Here is a 23,794-nt window from a genome sequence, read left to right as displayed (position 1 = left end):
GAGAGAACCCAACCACAACTCTGCCCTCATACACCTGCTCAATAAAAAGTCACATGACAGAATGGATGTACTGTTATTGTTGTGCAAATTATATTGCATTGTGTGTGAAATTTAATTTCTGCTGTAGAAGCAGCAAAAACACTGTGCGGCTTTGGCTAATCTTTGGTTGAATACTTAGATCACAATTTCATAAATAGGTCTTAATTCATTTGCAGTGGCTAAAACATTCAGTTCTGCTGGACATGAGCCAATAGCTATAGAATTGAGCATGTTTATGTTGTGACTACAATTTGCATGACGTGCAAATAATACAGTATTATAGTTATACAACTCAGAGAGGACAACAGATGGCTAATGTCATCAGACTTTGAGTCTATCAAACTATCCCACGTTTAAACCGAACGGAAAGATATCCACAATCAAAGCTTACACAAGTAGGGTTTTCACAAATTATTCAGAAGGCCCCTTTCACATTGAGAGTAGATTAAAACAAAAAGAAAAACGTTTGCATGATCATATTACTCTTGATGGTGATGTATGCCAAACATTGACTATTTCATTGTTTTGGGATAGTTATACTTAAGTGTGAAAATATATGAAACATGGTGGTTCACTTCAAGGTTCTCAGTTTCCTGTCTATATGTATCAGTGCTATGATTGACTCGTGATCAGTGCTCTGCCTCTCAGGTCAATTGGGATAGGCTCCATATTCCATAGCAGGATAAATGGTAGAACATGGATGGGCTGATATTCAGAAAATGTCAAAGATTATTGCACTCACCACCAAGTTCCCAATGACCATGACCAGCATGAAAACCAGGATGCAGAGAGGTTGCCCAGCTACTTCCATACAATCCCACATGGTCTCAATCCACTCGCCACACAGCACCCTGAACACAATCAGGAAGGAGTGAAAGAAGTCCTTCATGTGCCAGCGAGGAAGCTGACAGTCATGAGAGATCTTGCACACACAGTCCTGGTAGTTCTTGCCAAACAGCTGCATGCCCACTACAGCGAAGATGAAGACGATGATGGCCAACACCAGTGTCAGGTTTCCCAGAGCGCCGACTGAGTTGCCAATGATTTTTATTAGAGTATTGAGGGTGGGCCAAGACTTTGCCAGTTTGAAGACACGTAACTAATGTGGAGAACAAGGTGGAGAAAACGTGACAGACCAACCAACTTACTATCAATGTAAAATACAACCGCAAACTATTAATGTTGTGGTACTCAAATAGATAATTACCAGTCTGAAGGAGCGAAGAACAGATAGCCCCTCAACATTGGAGAGCCCCAACTCCATCAGACTAAGGCAAACAATAATTCCGTCAAAAATGTTCCAGCCCTGTTGGAAGTAATAATAAGGGTCCATGGCGATCAGCTTCAGGACCATCTCTGCAGTGAAGATCCCCGTGAACACCTGATGGCACATGGAAAAATAGCATAAAAGGTTTAAGGACCAATCATATTGATTTTGGCATTATGCGCTTTTACTTGCGGTCTTAATTTTTGCTCTGGCAATGGACCAATGAAATTGTACTCATAAGCGACTGCATTAGGCCCTTTGGGGTGATTTTAACGGCTGCTATTATAAAAGCTCCTCTGTCTGACTTACAGTAAAAGACTACCTTTTCCAAATTTAAGCACAAGACTCAGAATTAGAAATAAAAATAATTCATTATCAGGTAAAACAATCAAGCAAACATTTTCATGAAGAATTCTGATTCCTGTTTGTTGTAAAACATTGTCTGTTGTGTTCTTTCTCATTAAATAATTAATTTTAATATTAATGTGTGCTGTATTTTAACCTTTGTGGCTGAACTTGAAGAGGAAGCCTATCCAAAATATTTTTTTCCAAAATATGTTCTATGTTCTAGTCTAAATTCTGCATTCCGATTAATATTGCGTTTGTGGAATATGAGAAATGCACCCGTTCTTAGCTAGCTCAGGGGGTGGCCATTTTGTCACTTCTGTGGAGCAGGCAGGCAAGAAAGCTAGGGTAACCTAAGTGAAGGTTGATAGATGTAGTGAAGGAAGACGTGAGGGCATTTGCTCTTAGAGAGGAGGATGCAGAAAAGGATGATGCGCTGTGGCAACTTGTAATGGAACAAGCCAAAAGGAAAAGAAGAAAAAGATTCTACGCTAATATAAATTCAGCAATTAAGATTTTGAAATTTGGACAAAATATAACTTTAATAATGTTCACTTGATGGTCTTCACAGCAAATTAACAAGAACTCACAGGTAAAGACACGTTTGAGGACGTACGTGACAAGTTTGTGATGATGTAAAAGCATAGGTGCGTGTGCGGCAATGGAGTAACTGCAGTAAAATGTGTATTTATTGTCAACCAGTTTTACATAGTTGTTTGGTTTTGCAGAGGTAAAAGACCTTCACACTGCATTTGGTGTTTCTGGTGCTCTACACAAGATAGGGCATATGGACGACAGTGCATTCTGAAATGACTCCGCCAAATCCTCTCATATAGAATTCACTGTCTGACATTACAGCAATGCCTCGCCCAAGTTGAACATTTTTCAACTTGAGGTGCAGCACTGCGACAGCAAATGGTGATCTTGTGTGTCGCAGTGCGAAATGACACGACGTTTCGTCATCGCACCCTATGATGTCAATGATGTGCTGCACCCTGCTAAGTGCAGTGTGAAAAGGTCTTTAGGAAATACACATAAAACCAAGAAGGATGCACTGAAAGGCAGTCTGCTCGTAGATATGACTATTTTTGTCTAAATGGCTGAGCTAAAAACAAATAAAGTTGGAAGTTTCAGAAGGACACACCATGTCACAGAGAAAGTGTCCATTGTAATTTTTAATCTTAACTTTCTTGTCTTTCCTGCTAGCCACATTCCACGGTTTAGTGTCTGGACTTCAAAGGAGAATGTTAATTCTCCATTTTATTGATCAAAGGAACACAATCACACCACACACTTAAAACTGCCATTATCAGTGCAACCCGACTGCTAAATTATCGCCAAATGTCATTATTTCCCTGTAGATGGTTTGTTAGAACAGTTTGAATGGAAGTGCAATGCTCATCTGCTGTTACACTGTCAAAAAAAATCCTCACCAAATTTCCCACTGAGAGCATGGTGTTGAACTCCTCAGTCATGGGGTAGTGTTCCAGGGCCATGAAGAGGGTGTTCAACACAATACATATGGTGATACCAAGGTCAAGGAAAGGGTCCATCACCATCAACTTCACCCACTCCTTAAGTTTCAGCCACCAGGTGCAGCAGTCCCATATCAGGTACTTCTTGGCAAAGGTGTACCAACAGGGGTGGCACTTTTGTCTGGACTCCTCCAGCTCTGCAAAGACAGACCCAAGTCAACCGTGAGGAATTTGTGTCATGATACCGCGTTACCAAGGGCCAACATTGGGACTTTTTTCTACTGCATGGTGGTCCTAGAGAGAATGATGGGAGGCTTTGTCAAAACTAACCATCCATGGCATCACTGAAAAAGCTGACGGAGCTTAGTCCTCTTTTTCTGTGCACAGGAGGACGCTCTGTCACTGTAGGGGACGGCTGAAGAAGAGGTCTTTGGACATTATCGCCTTCATCGGTGGGCTTCTGTGGGACAAATTATTATTGTCAAGTAAAAAGCAAATATGTAGAAATACTGCTGGTGAATAAACACTTGACGCTCACTGTGTCCTCCTTGATCCTCTCCATGCTGTAAGCGGGGAGGGAGCTCAGGGCGTGTGGCCCCGCTATAGTGACTCCGTTGTGGTCTAATGAAACGTTGAGTCGTCCATTTAGTGTGAGACTTGGGGTGAAGACTTGGGAGCAGTGGCTCTTCACGCTGCCCGCCCTCCTCTTCCAGTGTGTTGCAGTTGAACTGGTGCGGCTTCTGAAAGCCTCCCCATGGATGCTGTACTCGTCATCCCCGAAGTCAGCCTCTGAGTTGTTGCGCACCCTAAATGAGCTGAAGATGCTGTTCTGGCTTCCTCTTCTCGTGCTGAGTGGGTGAGAGGAGAGTGTGGCCAGAAGGGGGTGGGCTGGCAGCGGGGACAAAGGAGGCTACAGAGACAAATACATTTGTTGTAGTTAGGGATGAGAATTATAATCGGTTACTGATCGTCTGGAATTGTAGGCTGCAATTGATGCACTGGTTGGCTGCGTCAAGCACCTTTGGCTCATCTAGAAGGTCAAGCTTGTCTTCAGCTTCTACTGCAGTTACTTCTGATAACGTCCTGTGAGATCGCCTTCGCTTAGTGCTGCATCGCCTCATACTTCCTATCTTTGTACAGAATGGAGATAACTGCGGCGACAAGATGGAGTCGGTCTCCTGCGCTTGCCTTTTTGCTGCCAGCTTCACACAGAGAGTAACTATGTTAAATCGGAACTATATGCAAATCCTCTACGACTGTTTGCACGAGACGTACTCTTTGCTCCTGACGGAGATGCTCCATGGCCATTTGAAATTCCCTCTCCTTCTGCCAGGCCTCGGCAATGGTCGCCTGATTCTGCTCCTCATATGCCATGGCAACAACAGCCAGGATCAAATTTACCAAGTAGAAAGAGCCCAAGAAGATAACCAGTACAAAGAACACCATGTAGGTCTTTCCAGCTGAGCGCAGAGTCTTGAAGATGGAAAAAGACAAATATATTACGAACAAACAAATGATTAGAGCTGATCTTTTTTTTTTATACCATTTGTAACAATAAGGATATCATGATAAAGGTTTAATAAATAGTCTTTTTCTTTACAATTATAGTAGATGAGTATAAGTAGTACAGAAAATAAAGTGATTAATAATAATATTTTTTTAGCATCTGTAACATTTCACTCATTTACTACGTTAAAATTGTAGATTTGTGAAGTTTATTTTTAAGCAGACAATTTCTAGGTGAAAATGTATGAGTGAAATACGGGACCTGATTACCGGCACACAATCAATTTAACAATTAACTTGGCTGTGCAATTTATAATTGGACAATGAATTGAAAAGTGAGATTGAACCTGGTGAAATAGTTTTTCCCAGTAGTCTTGGGTCATGAGACGGAAAAGTGCCAGAAAAGCCCAGCCGAAAGTATCAAAGCTGGTGTAGCCGTAGTTTGGATTTCTTCCAACCTTTAGGCAGTCAAATCCTTCTGGACACTTCCTGTAATAGAAGTGTACATTATTAAAGGAGAGTCTGGATCAACAAAGGCAGTGCACAATTAAATCAAAAGCATCTGGCATAGATCTAACTGTGATAGCGTGTGTGCCGCTGTAACAGGGATAAAAACATCTCGAGTATCAACATTTAGCCTTGTGGCCTTTGACTCGGCAGCGGAGAGAAGCGGGTAACTCAGTAAGTCTGTATCACTGCTCTCATCACCATTATTTCTACTGAGAAGGGCACTTGAAATTCATCCCACTCTGCTGCACTAAAATGCACCGCAGCAAAAGAGATTATATGCCAAGCCAGATGGATATCAAGCAGAGGTTCAAACATTTTTCAGTTCGTTGCCTCCATTTGTGATCTTCATTGTCAGCGCGGTGGCATTACAGCAAATATTTAGGTCTGGCAGTGGAGAACAAGCCGGGCTGTCATGTCAATCTGAGTGCAGAATAATTTCATAATGACTGGGAAACAGCTGGGCACAGAGTGCTGCTGTGACAACAGATGGACATCTCACCAACAAACCAGCCACCTGGGCAGGGATACTCACTAATATGCAGCAGTGAGGACAGAAGAGGCTTCATCATCATCACCATCGTCATCATCATCATCATCGTATATCTATAGTACCTTTGCTTCAATGCTCAACATGTGAAGCACAAATGAGATAACCTTTGATCCAATGTGACAAATTCAACACAACCACAAGTCCACCGCTTCCATTTCACCACGAAATGTTTTGTAAGTATGGCAGAAGATAATTAGGGAATTCGGTGGTAAACCTGCAGTCTAATGGTTACACAACCTGTATCAAACATTGTCTTTACAAAGATAATAATGCTTGGTTTTGATGACATAATCAGAGAAGTATTCACTTAAGGTATAGAACTGTGTATTTGAGTGCTGTTTTTAATAAATTACTCCTCAAATGTAGATAAGAAGGTAAGCAATAGCAACACCTCTAAATACCATATCAAACCGAATCCTAATCCTAGTGAATTGAACCCAATAGAATCGTTCCACTTTAAAATGAGCAGTCCTTGAATTGTATTATAGCCCATGCATCGAGATATGTATCGAATCATCGTTTATTGGAAGGATGCACAACCACTATTTTCAAAACAATAATATTTAGCAGGTCAGTTTGGCATCATGCCCAACTTCATCGAGTAATGTGTTACATTTTTTTGGGCTTGCATACCCCTGAACCTTTGTGTGCTTTTTGTGCATGAGTACCTGACGTATGTTGATGAAGTAGAATTTAAGACAACTGATTATTATTAATATTCTTATTATTCTTATTCTTATTCTTATTATTAAATGAAAACAATTTTATTTCACTTTCTTAATTTAAACATTTAATTGGAGGGGAGGGTCTTTTTTGTTTTTACTTAAATGAAACAAAAATAAACATGTTTCCTTGAAGATAAATATACTGTATTAAGGTAATTTAAAAAAAGAAAAAAACAGACTTTGTATGGAATCCATAACATTTGCCCCCCCCAAAAAAATGGAGCTCTTTAAACAGGCATTTAAACTTTAAATCTCAGGAACAAAATACTGAACAAGAAAAATATTCAGACGGACTAGAAGTTTTACTTTCTTTTCTTCTGTATCACAAAAAGAAGAGTATTCTTGGAAGAGTCTTGTTTTTCAGTGAAAATACACCTGTGAAATGTACACATCATAAGGGATTTGATCTTTTGCCATATGGCAGTATTGACTTTTTTTTACATTAAAGCAATAATCTTCATATTAGGGCAGTCAAAGTTCAAAGTTAAACTATTAAGTATGGAGATTAATTTAATTTTATAACGCATTAAAAAAATTTAACTCAGTTAACTCCGTTTTATTTACTTCCTGTGGCAGCTTCCCTCTGCTCACTTTGCAGCCAAACTTAGAAGAGAGTCACTGTCACAAAGATGGACTTTTAGGTAGTTTTACTTTAAAAAATTGCTTGATGGCTCATTGGAGAAATCCAAAATAATTTGCACACTTTGCAAAGCCAAATTCAAATTCCATATTACTGGTAGTTGTACGTCTTTTGTATTGTTCAACAGTTGTATTTAACAGGAAAATAATCCTGAATCGTATTCAAGGATCAAATAAAGGTATTAGAACATTCTTTGAATCTGAATAATTTGTTTCCATATTAATTCCAAGATATTACTCAAGTAAATATCGGTTCCAGGCTTTGTAAAAAATTGTAGTTGAAAAATATGATTAATCGCGATTAATTATGAAAACATTTTACGATTAATTAGTTAAAAATGTTAATCGTTTGACAGCACTATATATATATATATATATATATATATATATATATATATATTGAAAGTATATTTTTGTGAATACTTGGGCCTTGTGGTGTCTCTGCAGGCTTGGCTGCGTGTGTTTGTGTCATCATACCCTATCCAAAGCTTTAATTTGGAAATCTACTCAGGGATTACTTGTTGGAATACACTCAAAAGATTAAGCATCCTCTATGTTTTACGTCCTCCATCCTGACCTGTTTAATATCTTGTCTCCACAGCCAGCCTTAGGAAGTTCCATCAGAATCATACTGTAGTTGATGATCATTTTTGGTCATTACATATATTATTAGCTAAGGAGAAAAAAGTCTGACAAAACCATTACGATGCTTTTACTGTTTTGGTCAAAACTTGAAATACATAGCATGCACAAACAGTACTTGCATGTGGAGATTGCATCAAATATTCATTGCATCAATCTTACTTTCCCACACAGTATTAAAGATACACAGGCAAAATGGAATACCGGTAAAAGATTAAAACCGTGATATGTGTGTCAGTGTATTTGTTCAGAAAAGGCATAAGAACAATCAACAAGAACAGCGCAGTAGTAACTTGGAGGTAAACTGTAGAGCAGCTGGATCGGTCTGATCTTACTGACCTAAAATGATGTAGTTTCCCCTTTAATGCCCTTAAGCGTATCTGCTTTTTCCTCTGAAATGAACACAAGTCACTGAGTCAGATTTTACTTCTTAGGGGATTAAGTCCCTGTGCTTTTTTGGAGACTAGGTGAGTGTGGGGGGGCTAGGGGGGATTAAAAACAACATTCAAGCCTGACTGATCCCCATGGAAACGCGGGAATAACCTTAGACGCCATAAATAATAATTTCTCAAAACAGCTGTGCTTTTCTCTATATTAAAATGTTTAAAATATTCTACAAGGTCCCTCTCCAGAATATCAAATATAGTCATACGGATAATAAGACAATTTTTGTCTTTCCACACATTTGCCTATCAGTCGTTATCAAAGATATATTAAGCATATACGGAAACCCCTTTATTTAGTCCGCCATTCGTCTGCAGTTCGTCATTAGTCTATTTTTCGCAGTGAGGCTTCGATGGTGGGGAGGAAAATAGTGAGTTGTTGTTGCTTGGGGATAGATTTGAGTGAGAGACCAGGCTGTGAAAAGGCTTCCAAAGCACGGTGAGTCACTATTTCTGGAGGGGGGGTGGGTACGAGTGAAAAGTTTAGTCGGACTCGCTCACAGACGGCTGTTTAAAATTAGAGGCGGACCGGCCTATGGACGGTTACTATTTTTTCCCCCGGAAAAAAAGGCGAATGACGGATGACGGAAGGGTACCCACGCTGCAGACAGATGACGAATAACGGAAACTCAAGTTTTAGTCAAATGCTCAGCTCTGTTAGTTTCTCAATTTTATTATGGACACTCTTTCTCCAAACATCTTTAAGTTCAGTTATAAACCACTGCCTATACACTTAAAGGGGAAGTCAACCGCCAAAAATTATTTGCAATAATATGTTCTAAGCGCCTTCACTAGTGTAAACATGACATTCTGATAAATGTTGCATTTGTGGAATAAGAGTTAATCCACACGTTTTTAGCAATCTCTGACCATTTTGCAACTTTCTGTTGACTGAAAATGACATCACAGTTATCCCCATGGCAACCACACCCATGGCATGGATAATCAAACCTGTCTTAGCTGAGTGATACAGATAATTGATGGAGCTTTAAGCCCCTACCCCACTGAAGGGTTAACAATTACTACTAATGGAGAAGGTAGAAAAATGCGTGTTGACCTCAGAGTTCGTTAAGGTTTGTTCACGGTCTCAAATGTTCACCAAATGGTCGCCAAACGTTCGTTGCCTGTACTTTTCTGGTCACAAGGGAATTTTGAACATTTTCAAAATTTCCTTGCGACAAGGAAAATCACTAAAACTGTTGGCGAACGTCTGGTGAATGTTTTGTGAACATTTCTGTCATTGAAACAAACCCTTATGCGAACGCAACATTGGCTGCCTTCGAAAACACTCGCAATTGTTCGCCGCTCACTGGGATAGGGGCTTAGAGATGGGGGTCCATTTATCTTCTGGAAAGTACCAAGTGGCACATAAGACAACAAAGTCCAACATGTTCTGAAGGTTCACGCTTCATTTAGCAAGCACACTAACTCATATAACTCCAACCTCTACTTGGTCCTGGGCTGGAATAAGAAGCTTTATGCTGGAAGTGAATTGAATCAAGTGAAGTGAATCAACTGTGTCACTATCTTATATTCATGTATGTATCTTATAATCATCATGTAAATCCTAGTGCTCAGTGCTCTATGGATTGCACTAAAACCGGTTGTATTATTCATTTAATTAAACATGAAGAACCATGAAGTAAGGAAAATACAGTAAATGTGTACAAACCCTCCTAGAGAAAAAGCGTACTTTTCCTTCTTTGTCTTTTCTCCTATCATTAACAAAACAAAAACACCTCAGTCACAGAAGGCATTTGTTAAAGTGGGAATTCAGACTGACACAGATGGGTACGTATTTAGTTCACTATAACCCCTGAACTGGGCCTGGCATGGGTCGAGTCATCCTGTTGTGCTTGTTTCAAAAGCATTTGCAGATTTATAGGATTATTCCGTATGTAGGCTGAGTAGCAATATTTGGATGGTGTCACACATTTCCTGTGACAGGCACTGTGTGACACCACCGACAAAGTCCTTCACTGCACGTAAGATCATTGTGCATTTTGACGTGATTCTTATCGCATCTAATATCCCATTCATTTGTAATTTCTTATGGATCACTTTTGGTTGGTCAAATCTATTTATGACGTGTCTGCTCGTAGGTCTGATGCACTTATCAGGAATCAAATTGCAGGACATGTCTTTTCTCAACCGTAGCAGCAGAGTATCAATCAATCCAGTGATGCAGTGATCCAGTCCACTCTGGTTCAACCTCATCGCTATGTGGAGCTTTTGAGATGATGAAATCCCTAATGACCCCTCTCTCTCTCTCTCTCTCTCCTCTCTCTATCTCTCTCTCTCTCCAGCTGGCAACTCCATAGCTCTCAGTGCAGGGTGCCAGTGGCACTAGGGTGATAATCCACACTGCATGTCGTCTTGTGCACAGCCTCTCTCACGCTACAACACACCCTCACAACCCGCCCCCTCCTTCTGATGGGATCACTCCTCTATACATTATGTCATGGACTAAAATATAGAGCCACATCATTTCGTCTTTGTATGTCTTTGTGCTGGTTCTGTAAAGACTATTTGCACCAAGCCTGGGGCCCGTAAACATGACACGCATGTGATCAAAAGAGACTAGATGTTTTACTGTTATATAACGGCATGCAGATGATTTACAAGTAACTTACCCTGCATCATTGCCATATCCACATATTAAAGCATCCTTTGCTCCTTCAACTTTGTAAAAGTTATCTAAAGGAAAACGAAAACAGCATTCTCATAAATGACATAACCTATGTTGACAAATAACTAATGTTTGTCCCGGCATAGTGATTTGGACTGACCTTCACTGGTGAGAAAATCCTCCATGGAGTTCCAGGTTCTGTTGTTGCAGATGAAAGACGTATTCGGACTATAGGAGGAGTTGACGCAATGTGTGAGGCTGCGAATGCACTTTTGTCGCAAAAGCCCCATGAAAAGCTGCAGGCCGATAAGGGCGAATACGCTGAGGCAAAATACGGTCAGGATCATCACATCTGCCAGCTTCTTCACAGACTGGATCAGAGCTCCTACAATGGTCTTCAGACCTGCATGGATGCGGGAATTGGACATATGGGTGGTTGGCGCATATCTGCTTTCATTCCTTGATTGAGAGCAGATGTCAGACAGATTGGAAATGTGTATTACCTGGTATAACTGAGATGGTTTTGAGGGCTCGTAGCACTCTGAAGGTTCGTAGTGCCGAGACGTTTCCAAGGTCTATAAATTCAGTCACATATCTGGAATTTGATGAAAAGAGCAGAGAGGAAGGTTGCTTTCTATGTAATTACAACAGTTATTGATTCAAATCATTAATACAGCATCATTTAAGAATTGAATCCATATAAATGTGATTGGGACACACAAGTAGTAAATAAAAGGAAATCCGAAATTGAGCATTTATTTACTTCAAATAATTAATCTTTGTTCATTCATCTACTGTAGGTCAGTAACAATTAAATCACTTCGTATTGTGGCCGTAAATTATTTTTTTTTTTCATAATAGATCATTTTCTCCACAATTTGATTCTTGTTTTGGCCCGTAACATGACAAAAAATAGTCAAAACTGTCACTCATTCTTATCCAAAGTAAAAGTTCAAAACGTTTAATGTGATGACCAATTAATTGTCCATTAATCAATTAATTTTGACACCTGTATAATTGATTTACAAACTGTTTTTTTTTAAAAAACATTTTCATACATTATATGGTTTATTTCACTTTGTGTCGCATGCATGTATGTACAGGTCGGGCTGTCAAAGTGAGAGGGCAGCTCGAAGCAATTGCATAACTGAGCTGAGATTTGAGGTTTTCGGTGCTTTGTTTCTATCACGTTTCCTCAGAATTTCCAAATGTTATCATCTACAGCAACTTTCCAAAGACATAAGAGCAGTAAATTAATGATTCAAAGAGTATGCCCTTTCAGATTAACTCAAACAATGTTGCAACCTGAACCTTAGAAAGTCAAATATGGTCACTGATACTGTATGGAACTGTAAAAATGTTTACTTACGCCATAACAATGACGGTGAAGTCCAGCCAGTTCCACGGGTCCCTCAAAAAGGTGAAGGGAACTATACAGAATCCTCGGGCAAATATCTTTATTGCAGATTCGAAAGTGTAAATGGCAGTGAAAGTATACCTGTAGAATGAATGAACAGGAATAAAAAGGGATGGTCGTTTTATTAATGAATACCATGCAGCACAAAAATAGAAATATCACACACTGTTACACTTCACTGCACACTGACAATTGGCTGAAACCAAGTGATGAAAATACAGAAATAATAATAATTTTGCACAGCAACCAAACTGATGGAGGAATGAGAAAATGTGTAAACATCGAAGTGAGTTTGAATTATTTTTTGGTGACAGAAATTCATTAAAAAAAGCATAACTATCTATTTCAACAGCTATTTAATATGGAATTTGATTAATAAAAAAATAGTAATAACCTTGATGAAACTCTCATGTCCTTCGTCTGCTGCCAGATAGCAGAGTATTCATTAATCTCATCTCAACAAATTATGAGATAATTGGATAATACTGCAGCAGTGTTCAATTTGCACTTTGCGTTCGACTTGCGCTGGGCACAAAAATAGGTCCCTATGAATCTAAACTGATTAATGGACTGTGCCGGCGAGCCTAATGTTTGAGCCGGTGTCTTTCTATTACAATTATCTCATTTCAGTCTTTGCAGCTGGCTGCTAATGGGAGCTATGTGTAGTATTTACTAGACAAATGAGAGGTGGCTGCATTGTTTCAGAAAACTCACTGAAAAGCAGAGCCAACTACTGCACACAGCAGTAGATGGAGTGTAAATGTAAAATGATATTATCTTTGGCAGGCAAAGCCGCATGCAAACATGCTTGTAAACAGCTCCACCACACCTGCTACATCAGGCATAGCCTAGAGAGAAATTGACCAATCTCATTCCATATCGCAATGTACCAAATTGCAGATGGCATGCATCATACATCACATACTGTACAGACACGATTCTCCAGGTACACCTGGGCACAGCTGTACATTATAACATATAACATCTGAGTTTAACATTTTTGCTTTTAGCGTAAGGAAACAACTTTTAATACTGTGAGGACTTACTCTAGGTGCTTGGTCCATGGTGCTGGGTCCGACATAGCCATGAAAAAACAGTTGGTCAGAATGGTGAACATGATAAACAGGCTGAACAATGTGCAGAAGAAGTTAAGGAAAGTCTACTGTGAAATATTAATTGAACAAACAAATACAGTAATACACAAACAATGTCATAATCCTATGGGATATATCTATCCATTAGGACAAACCAACAAACCACAGTGTGTGCCAATGGCATTATTACAATGCTGTAAATGCAGCTTAGAGTAAGTAAACTACATTTACAGTTTGAATACAAGGGACTGATACCATTTTCCCTTGTGGGTAAAAGATACAATTTAAAAAATCTGCAGACTGACCAGGCACAATGCTGAGGTAATATTGCATATTTTGAAGACTCTGTTTCAAAATGGTGTAGGATTCGATTTTTGGAATATACTGCACAAAGGGGAAGATTCAATGACACAAAGTTGTCTGTTCTGCCTGATAAATAATAGGCAGCTGTCATGATGCAAACACCGTGCTCTTTTTTCATATCAGAGATTAAAAGAGGGATCTCAGAGGGGATTTGGTTTGTGATGCCAGAGGACTATTACAAAGCTGTATCAAAAATGTAACTTTGGAAAAAAGCAATCACTAACATTCACAGAACAGTTAGAATTATTAAGAATTGGCTTATTCACAATGATAAATAGGATATTTGGCCCCTTCACAATTTACTACATTGCACTTTTTTTTTGTATATATACTATTTTACGTACAAAGTACAGTATGTCACTATTATTATAATGATAACAATAGCAATAGTATTGTGTCACTAAATTAAATAACAAGAGTTAGACTAATTTTGTAGTAAAATTGTTGCCATATTAAACAGGGAGCCTTCTTCTATTACTGTCATGCCTGATATTTGAAGACATAATTACTTTTATCTTATCACAATCATAATTCATTAAAATGGTTAAAAAAAGGAATTTACATGCACACAAAACAAAAAGGATATGAATGGACTAAAACTTTGATGGCGATCGATCTGATGAAGTGGAATGGGCTGAATATGTAAAGAGCAGACGTGGCACTGAATCTGAAGATAGCCTTGCCTTTGTTAAGTACGATAAAAGTCTAGGGAGGAAAGAAAAGACAGAAATCATTATTCATTTGTTCATAACATTAAGTAAACAATAGACATAGATCTTCAGTATGTGATCTGTGTGCACCTTTACCTTAAATAAACTACAAAAAGTCAAGCAGTTCTGTTTGTATAAACTTCCACCCTACAAGCACTTTTGCTTCCAAGAAAGCATTGTAGAAAACATAAAAACAATACCAGTGGAGATAATGGAGGCAACTCTGAAGCAAAGCAACCTGAAACTTTCCCCAACAGATGTGGCATTTATTTAAATATTTTGTCATCTGTGGATAATCCATAAACAGACCATTAATGGCTCAGATTTACCAACAAAGCAAGTGAAAATCTAAAAGAAAGAAAGAAATAAAAAACATTGTAGAATGAGATGCAGGCACTGTGGTTTTGATTAAACGGTTGTAAAATACTTCCCAGAGAAGCTTCATTACTGACTATTACTGCTTTTTTTTTTTTTTTTTTTTTAAACATCTTGGTTTCAACGATATTAAAGAATATATATAAAATATACTGTGAAACTTGAACATAATACATTCACGGAAGATGACAGACGTTACGTTTATTAAACAAATTTTTCCATTGGAAAACATGGAAATGAAAAAAAAAAAAAGCAGTTCCGGGGTCAAACGTCACCATCATAAAACTAAATTAATAATAAAAATAACCAGACATTTTTCTCTCAATAGGCTTACTACTTAAAATCGGCGGTACTTAATTGGTGCTTGGTGGTTAAAATAGTACAACACTATGAAATCATGGCAATTTTTGTCATTCCCCTGCTTTCTAAATGTATTGTTCAATAACGGGCCAGGTGGCATTTTGGAAAACCACCAGTCGATTTGGTCAAATATATATATATATATTTTTTTTTCCCTTGTATCTTCTTTATAATTGGTATCTTCAACTGGCTGACTGTGTATCATCATTTTTTTCTCACTCACATACACCAGTGTCACAGATGGTGTATATTCAGGATTACGGTAGCTCTTGTTGTGATCTTACATGAGCACAATCAGCCACTCAAATTGTTTGTTTACTGGAAGACATTTGCCGTATTGAAAACACAACACAGCCTTCATAAAGTTGACTCAGAAAAGTGAATTTTAAAAAATGAATATATGGACTAGCACTTTTCTATTCTTCCAGAAGTCAGCTCAAAACCGGTGTGTCACATGTGTTGCAAGACGTGACTTTATTAGACCCAAACTGAGAGCCCAATACAGTAGAGCTACATGACTGAGGAGCAAATGAATGTTCCCTCCCGATAATGTGAATATTGGTGCTACGTGATCGAGCATTTAGCGAATTTTCTGTCATCACGTAAAGTGTTAATACCGCTGTCAAAAAGTTCTTGGAAGGAAGGTAAACAAAGTCATTTTTTGCTTGAAATGTGCATATATTTGTTGTGATGCAAATTAAAACTTGAGGCTTAATTTTAGTGTTACTTGAAATTAAGGCCAGTACAATTTGTACTGAAATGTAGGCCCGACGTGTTTGTTACTATTTAGTGGGTATTTTAGTTATTGCTGTTCTTTGTAATCAAATGTGAACTGTTAAGTGAAGGTTAAGATGTGTGTAAAAAAAATCACTTTATATTTTATGTTTATACTCTACATTTACTTTATAAGCTCCGTGCTATATAATTTCCAAAACACTCAGTCAGATTTTAACGTAGCATAAGTACAGCCTATCAACAAATTTGGGATGGCCTAGAGTCATAAGTCATTATACAGACCATACTACAGTAGATCATATCCTGTAGGGTAGCCTGGGCTGTCTAATGTCAAAACCACAGCAAGTGCACTAGCCATGCGTCTAAGTCCGTGTCAGACACAAGCGTTATAGCCTGTAGGCTGCGGCATATGTTTATGCTAGGCTAGGTTGTTTTGATTCAGTGGCAGTGCAAAGGTAGCTTGATTGTACCAAGTTGAATTAAACAGATGTCAACATGACATCCTAAGTAAGTGGCTTGGCATTCGACAACTTCATTAGATTCTCTTTACTACAAAAATGACAGACTTTTTTCACTATTTTATTGATTACTATTTGGGGCCTCGCTGCATGGCGGGAGGAATAAAAAAAACGGTCTACCATCAGTCGGGCCTCTCTACCCCAGATTCTCGGGCTGAATTTGGGGCCAGTACGTCCCTAGTTCCAATGAGTTCAGAATTGCGACGCATTGTACTCACCCTCTTGTTCTTGAAGTAAAACGGGTCGATGTCTTCCAGTGGCACCCCAACAAGCTCTGAAGGGATGTCCCCGAAGATGCGCGGTAGCTGCTTGCCTGCCTCCAGGTCGACCCTGGGTTTGGATGAGTCCACGTTCTTGTGGGCCTCCTTGCAAACCTTGGCATTCTTGGCCTGCTGCTCTGCGATCCGCTGCTCCAAGGCAGCCAAGGATTCACGAGTAAACAGCCGCAAGCCATCAGGACCCGTTGGTAACAGCATGGCTGCCATCTTTTCATCCTGATTCTTCTGTACTAGGATTTACTTACAGCTAGAGGTAGGCAGAGAGGTGCGAAAAGTGAAGTCAAATGAAAAAGTAGAAAAAAAGCTGATGTAATAATCAAAGGAGACAAAATTACACATTTGGGGGGATGTTAATTATAGACATTAAACTCTCTAATGTGATGCTATAAATTATAACTTTGACACAAATCATGCTATGGGTGTATTATTTTGTTCAAGAATACCTTTTGTTATGGCCCTGCATGTTTTTTGTACTGGTCCTGACACAATGTAATGCAATATCCTTATCCCTGTAACTCCATCACACAGTCAAAATGTAATCTGTATAAGTAATGATTTTCTGCTCTGGATCAGAAGTAATGTACATTTGTTCAATACTTCTTTACAACGTTTATGAGGCGTGGAGGGGCTGAATGTTTAGTTTTCCTGCAAAACTTGCATATTTAATTTTTGGGTTATGACACCCAGGATGCAGGGTGTAATCTGAAAAAAATGCATAGAAAATATTCTTGAAAAAACTATGTTTGGGTTGATTTCCCCTTTAAAGGACCTTAATCAAAGGTATGGGAAAACAGCAAAGTTTTTAACCTGAATTTAAAAGCAAAATGCAGTGCCTAAATACCTGTAGGGACTTTTGAGTGCAAAAAAGAGGACAGTCCAGGGAGAAATCAAAAGCGCTACGTCAGCGTGTGTGGGCCCTACATCAAGTAACTACAGTAGATCCCATAGGCATCTCTCTGGAAATACGGTATATTGGTGAATTAAAACTGACACATGTGCATGTCACCTGGCGTCCGCAGCAAAGCTTGAAAGAGGCCCGATGTAGGGGCCAGCCAACACCTGGGAGGGCAAATTCTCACAACTGGCGAGCCAGTGAACCATGCCAGCAAGGAAAGAGAGGGGAGACTAAAGGTTGCCACCATGGTGGGTGGGGAGACCTCCCCCCTAACCCTCCCCACCTATTAATATTGTCACCACCTCCACAACTGATAATCCCTGCACCGTGAATACCCTCAGTGTGATAGAATGTATTAAAATTGGAAAGGTTGGTGAAGGTATGGTGGGACGGCCATGGGTATTGCTGACCCGCAGTTTGCCACCTGACCCGAGCCACCCAGTCCCACAATGCGTGTATTGTGGGATATATGTATGTATGGATATGTATATATGTATGTGGTGCAATAAAAACAGAAGGATATAGCTGGGCTGGGCCAGAGAGACACAGGGAGGCCAAGCTCACCTGCCCTTGAGTCCGCCCCTGCCTGCATCCATTTGATGAGTGTGTAGTGCATTAAAACTGATGACCTGGCAGGGCAGACGAGCGGAGACTCTGGAGCGAGTAATAGCAATTGTATCGCACCCCAGTCCGCCAGCCGCATGCCCATACCCTGCAACAGACCTCTTGTGAACCCTGTGTATGAATGTACCCAAAAGTGACTTGTGCAGAATACTTCATTTACTGTGTTGGTTAAAGGACATGTACTAAGAGTGTGACATAACAGACTACAATTCACGCAAGTTCAATGTTGCTCATGTATTATACAACAAACAAAATGTTAGGGATATTTGGCTTTCAGGTGAAATTTATGGAAAATGTAAAAAGTTCACGCTACAGTGGTATCATATCATGAAAGTAGGACAATTCATTGAAACAAAAGTGAACAACAATGGTGGGTGCACCACAACAAAAAAAGTCAACATCTCAATAACCCGTCATTGAGCCCTTGAGCATCAATTACAGCTTGACGACGACGTCTCATGCTGTTCACAAGTCGACTTATTGTCTGCTGAGGCATGGCATTCCACTCTTCTGAAAGAGCAACCCTCCGGTCATTGAGGTTCTGCGGTTTGGAGCCCCTACATGGCGACTCAGGTGCTCCCATAGCTTTTCAATTGGATTCGGGTCTGGAGAAAATGTAGGCCATTCCATTTGAGGTACACCAGTCTCCAACGGCCATTCCCTGATGATGCCACCTCGATGAGCTGGCGCATGGTCGTCCACGAAGATGAAATTAAGCCTGTGTTCTTCATATAGGGGCACAATCACTGATCCATGATGTCATTCAGGTAGTATGGGCTCGTCACTGTACGATTCACAAAGTGTAGGGCAGTACTGTATGGACTGGACACACCTGCCCACATTGCCACACCGCCACCACCAAAAGTTTGTCTGGTGACAACAGTGGCTGACGCATATTGCTCTCTTTGACATTGGCGGCCATTATGTCATGTCATGTCATCTTCCAAACCGCTTATCCTATATAGGGTCGCGGGGAGTTGCTGGAGCCTATCCCAGCCGTGAATGGGCGAAGGCAGACTACACCCCGAACTGGTCGCCAGCCAGTCGCAGGGCACACATAGACACTGTCACTGAGCGGGAATCGATCCCACGCTGCCCGCACACAACTCAGGCGTGTGTACCACTACACTATCAGCGGACTAGTGGCGGCCATTATTTCTTCTGAAATCATCTTTCATCAGAGAACTGCACTGAGGCCCACTGGTCCCTCGTCCAGCATAAATGCTCCCTGGCCCATGCGAGACGATGACGCCTGTGCCTGCTAGTGTGGTGAGGTACCTGTGCAGGTCATCTAGCACGCAGGCCACGCTGATGTAAACGATTTCGAATGGTCTGACATGACACTTGCTGCCTCTCGACTCCCTTAAAGGGGAATTCAACGCAAACATTTTTTATTCAAGAATATGTTCTATGCAAGCCCACTAGTTGAAACAGGGCATTCTGATCAATATTGCGTTTGTGGAATAAGTGCTAATCCACTCGTTTTTAGCCATCCCAGGGGGCGGCCATTTTGTTTTCTGTCAACTGAAAATGACATCACAACTGCTCACAACGACCACTCAGGGCTCAGATTCAGAAAACAGGTCAGCCGTGATTAGCCGTTGTGAGCAATTGTGATGTCATTTTCAGTCGACAGAAGACAAAATGGCCGCCCCCAGAGATGGCTAAAAATGAGTGCATTTTACTGCTTAATTTATATTGCACAAACGCAAAATTAATCCGGATGCTGTGTTTCAACTAGTGGGCCTGATGGGAACATATTCTTGAAAAAAATATGTTTGGGTTGACTTTCACTTTAAACATACCTGGAGTATGGCATTCATCATCTGGTTTCTCAGGGCATTGTTCACAATATAGCCATCATCAGCATGGGATGTGGCCAAAGGATGTCCACTTGTATATCTTTCTGTGACTCTTCCAGTCTCTCGGTATCTCTGTTGCAACCTGCTGAAGACACTTTGTGACACTCTAAGCTCAGTGGCCACTTCCGTCTGAGAACGTCTTGTTTGAAGCATCACAATGGCAAGGTACTGCTGATCCATTGTTATAGGTGTCGTGTCGGTCTCATGATGTCCAAACGTGAACAGCATGATGAGGGCGACTGTTTAAACACCAGCTATAATTTAACCAGGACATTAAGCTCCTCGTTAGAGAATAGCAACTTGTACAAAACGTACAGAAACATTTAACAGCTGGACATGTGCATTCAAAAGCTTAGAGGTCACATTACTGTAAATTCACCTGTAAAGGTTTGAATGCATTTCAGGCTCATCCTGAAATTTCACCCAAAGGCCAAATATCTCTAACTTTTTGTGAGTGTATATTTTAGATTACAATAAAGGACAATGCACATCTTGCATTGGATTCTAAGGGACTTAAATGTTCGTAATTTGACTGAAATGAAGAATGGGTATTTTAATGAGGCAGATTTGCTTACATTTGAACATGAAAAAGAAGGCCTGCCAGCAGCAATATGATGATTCATTAAATGTTATTACTTAATTATGGTCGACCGAATCTATATATTTGCATGATTCCTTCCCTGAAAATCCTGTAGCCTACAGACGTTTTCTACAAAAGAAACTTTGGCTGTGTTTAGGGCCCGGCTGCCGTAACCCGTGTTGCCTAAACAAAGGCTTAAAATTGCATCTCCACATCTGTCAAGCGACCATCTGCAGTTGGATTTCTATTTCCTGCTTCTGTGTTTACAAAGTTGTTGTTTGTGAAGCAGTTCTTTCTTTTACTGCACAAATTAAATGAAAAGAGCACAGCGTACAAAACTGAAAAGACTGAACTATACTGCTGCCTTTTCCAGGTTGGAACATAAGTCCAATGGTGTTTTGGTACTCAGGTGACCAATGTATAAAGGTCAGGTAGTTAGAAGATTCGATAATAACATTCACACTTTTTTAATTTTATGCCTGGACTGGACCTAGACTCATACAGAGTGTAAAAGGGAAAGTCAAGTCAAACACTTTCTTTACAATATGTCCTATGCACCCCCCAATAGTCCAACACAGTGTTATGATTAGTATTGCATTTGTGGACTATAAATTAAAGACAAAGTCAACCCAAACATATTTTTTTCAAGAATCTGTTCTATGCAAGCCCACTAGTTGAAACAAGGCATTCTGATAAATATTGCATTTGTGGAATAACAGTTAATCCACCCGTTTTTAGCCATCTCTGAGGGCGGCCATTTTGTCACTTCTGTTGACTGGAAATGACATCACAACTACTCAGGGCTCAGGTAACAACCAATCACAGCTAACGTGTTTTCTGAATCTGAGCCGTGATTGGTCGTTACCTGAGCCGTGAGTAGTTGTTATGTCATTTTCGGTTGACAGAAATTACAAAATGGCCACCCCCTGGATTTTGCTGCTTAACTCATATTCGGAGCAAATTCTTGAAAAAAATATGTTTGGGTTGATTTCCCTTTAAGCAGAAAAAATGACCAGTCTTTATCCAGCTCAGGGGGCTGCCATTTTGCCTTGTTCTCCCACTTGCTGTCGAGTAAAAGTGACATCATAGTGCCCAGAAAACAGATAAGGAGTGATGGTCGTTAGCTTAGCTCTTAGGCAAAAAAAATCCATCATATATCAATTTCTGCCGTGGCATTTCAATAGCAGTAAAAGCTTTTGAAAGAGAACATTTCTTTTCTGTTGAGAGAGAAACAACAAAACTCAAGAGAGTTTGCCATCACCTTCTGTCCTGAAGTGCATTGATCCCTTCACACAACAGCCAGACGCTAGTTATCTGCTTTCTCTTGATCTGCCAATTTTGGCCCAGGTTGAGCTCAGATCAGCATGTCTCACATAGTGAATCCAGTACTTTCACATTTCCTATTCCAATAAATAGGTCAAGTTCTTGCAGCATCAGAAAGAAGATAAGTGGCATCAAAGTCCTCTACGGCAGGTTATCTGTAATATGCATCATTAAACTGCACAGTGGGATATTACGAATCTACATTAAAGCATAGGGAGTATGTTTGTCAAGAAGAACTGACTCAAATTGCATGGCAGCTCGTTGGTGAGAAAGTATTAAACATTGCACGGCGAAACATGAATGAAATTATATTCCCAAAACGGACAGCTGTGCTATGCTCATCATCATTACAAATAATTATGATAATTGGATTCAAAGAAGATCAGAGCCCTAGACAGGAACTTTGCTTGTACAAAGACACACAGTTATATGTTGTATTCTATGGTTTTATTTGAAAAAACATTGATGAAACTGATGACTTCTAGATTTAGATATTGATTTTCAAAAGTCTTTGTATCTATCAAATTATCTTTTGCTTGTTTAATTAAGTCTTAACTGTTAAAATGTATAATTTTATACTAGAACATTTTAGATGGATGGATAATAATAGTAATAATCAATCACAAGTCACAGGACTGATGAGCAATTATTTACAATCTACATTTCCCATTGAATACTGCACATTTGTGATGTCATGTTGAAAGGTAGGCTACACTGTAACCTAAATCTGTATGTGGTAAATATTTGACATATTTGAAAAGATGACATATATATACTGTCAATAACAGCATGCCCATGGGAAGACAATTTGTGGACATTAACGTCTTTCTCTCCATAGGTGCTCACTCCAGTTTAATGAGGGAAATGCTTAATGTCAATAAAATCCAAAATATTGAGGCGATTGTTTTGATATTTTCCAAGATTGATGTGGCATAGGTAGAGATGTGCATGTGAATTTTGGTGACGATTGGTCGTAGTTTTTTAATATTAACCCAGGAGCACATAACCGCGTTTCTTCCATGAAGGCCGGGAGCACTGTTGCATCTTTCTACCGTTAAATTCCACAAACACAATATTTATCAGAATGCCTTGTTTCAACTAGTGGGCTTGCATAGAACATCCATCCATCCATTATCGATACCATTTATCCTCACAAGGGTCGCCCCCAGCCTATCCCAGCTGTCTTCGGGCAGTAGGCAGGGGGCACCCTGACATCCGCACTCACAATCACACCTAGGGGCAGTTTAGAGAGTCCAATCAATTTACCATGCATGTTTTTGGAATGTGGGAGGAAACCGGAGTATCCGGAGAAAACCCACGCAGGCATGGGTAGAACATGCAAACACACAGGGAGGCCGGGGCCGGTGCATAGAACATATTCTTGAAAAAAATATGTTTGGGCTGACTCCCTCTTAAGCTTTTGTACACATAAATTACGGTGAGCATTTTAAGCCCCTATCCCACTGAGTGCTGAACATATCTGACTGTTGGCGAAGGTAGAAAAATGTGTGTTTACATCATGATTCATCATAGTACGTCACGGTTTGTTCAAGGGTGCAAATGTTCGCCAAACGGACATTCGGTAGATGTTTGACTGTACTTTTCTTGTTGCAAAGGAATTTTGAACATGTTTAAAACTCCCTTGCTACAAGAAAAATCACAAAAACTGTTGGTGAACTGTTGGCGACATCTGGCGAACGTTTGCGAACATTTGTGACAATGAACGAACCCTGACAAACGTTGACGTGAACGCAACATTCGCTGCCTTCGAAAACACTCGCATTTGCCGCTCAGTGAGTGGTATAGGGGCTTTAAACTGCCCCAAATTCCCAACAAAATGATGCAGAATTTAAATCTTCAAGGTTTAGAACCTACGGGGTGCAGCAAATG

General features: G+C 39.9%; 1 protein-coding gene across 2 annotated transcripts in view; it reads right to left on the bottom strand.

Annotated features, from left to right (window-relative positions):
• The window catches only part of LOC147140602 (sodium channel protein type 2 subunit alpha-like), a 49,100-nt gene that overhangs the window by 22,889 nt on the left and 2,417 nt on the right, over window positions 1–23,794 (bottom strand). For both annotated transcript variants that reach the window (XM_086042251.1, XM_086042252.1), the window contains exons 2-16: window positions 16,561–16,867; window positions 14,232–14,349; window positions 13,234–13,324; window positions 12,140–12,268; window positions 11,274–11,365; window positions 10,931–11,173; window positions 10,775–10,838; window positions 4,980–5,121; window positions 4,402–4,599; window positions 4,146–4,328; window positions 3,665–4,036; window positions 3,457–3,586; window positions 3,085–3,323; window positions 1,247–1,420; window positions 782–1,138 (exon numbers count right to left, since the gene is read on the bottom strand). In XM_086042251.1, the coding sequence (XP_085898377.1) occupies window positions 782–1,138; window positions 1,247–1,420; window positions 3,085–3,323; window positions 3,457–3,586; window positions 3,665–4,036; window positions 4,146–4,328; window positions 4,402–4,599; window positions 4,980–5,121; window positions 10,775–10,838; window positions 10,931–11,173; window positions 11,274–11,365; window positions 12,140–12,268; window positions 13,234–13,324; window positions 14,232–14,349; window positions 16,561–16,827 (2,799 nt within the window). In that variant the 5' untranslated portion in view covers window positions 16,828–16,867. The remainder of the gene's footprint in view (window positions 1–781; window positions 1,139–1,246; window positions 1,421–3,084; window positions 3,324–3,456; window positions 3,587–3,664; window positions 4,037–4,145; window positions 4,329–4,401; window positions 4,600–4,979; window positions 5,122–10,774; window positions 10,839–10,930; window positions 11,174–11,273; window positions 11,366–12,139; window positions 12,269–13,233; window positions 13,325–14,231; window positions 14,350–16,560; window positions 16,868–23,794) is intronic.

Source organism: Filicampus tigris, chromosome 10 (genome assembly GCF_054856515.1).
Source record: "Filicampus tigris isolate MCC_2025a chromosome 10, RoL_Ftig_1.0, whole genome shotgun sequence".
NCBI lineage: Eukaryota > Metazoa > Chordata > Actinopteri > Syngnathiformes > Syngnathidae > Filicampus > Filicampus tigris.
The sequence above is the reverse complement of the archived record's forward strand: the minus strand, read 5'-3'. Positions and strand labels throughout refer to the sequence as shown.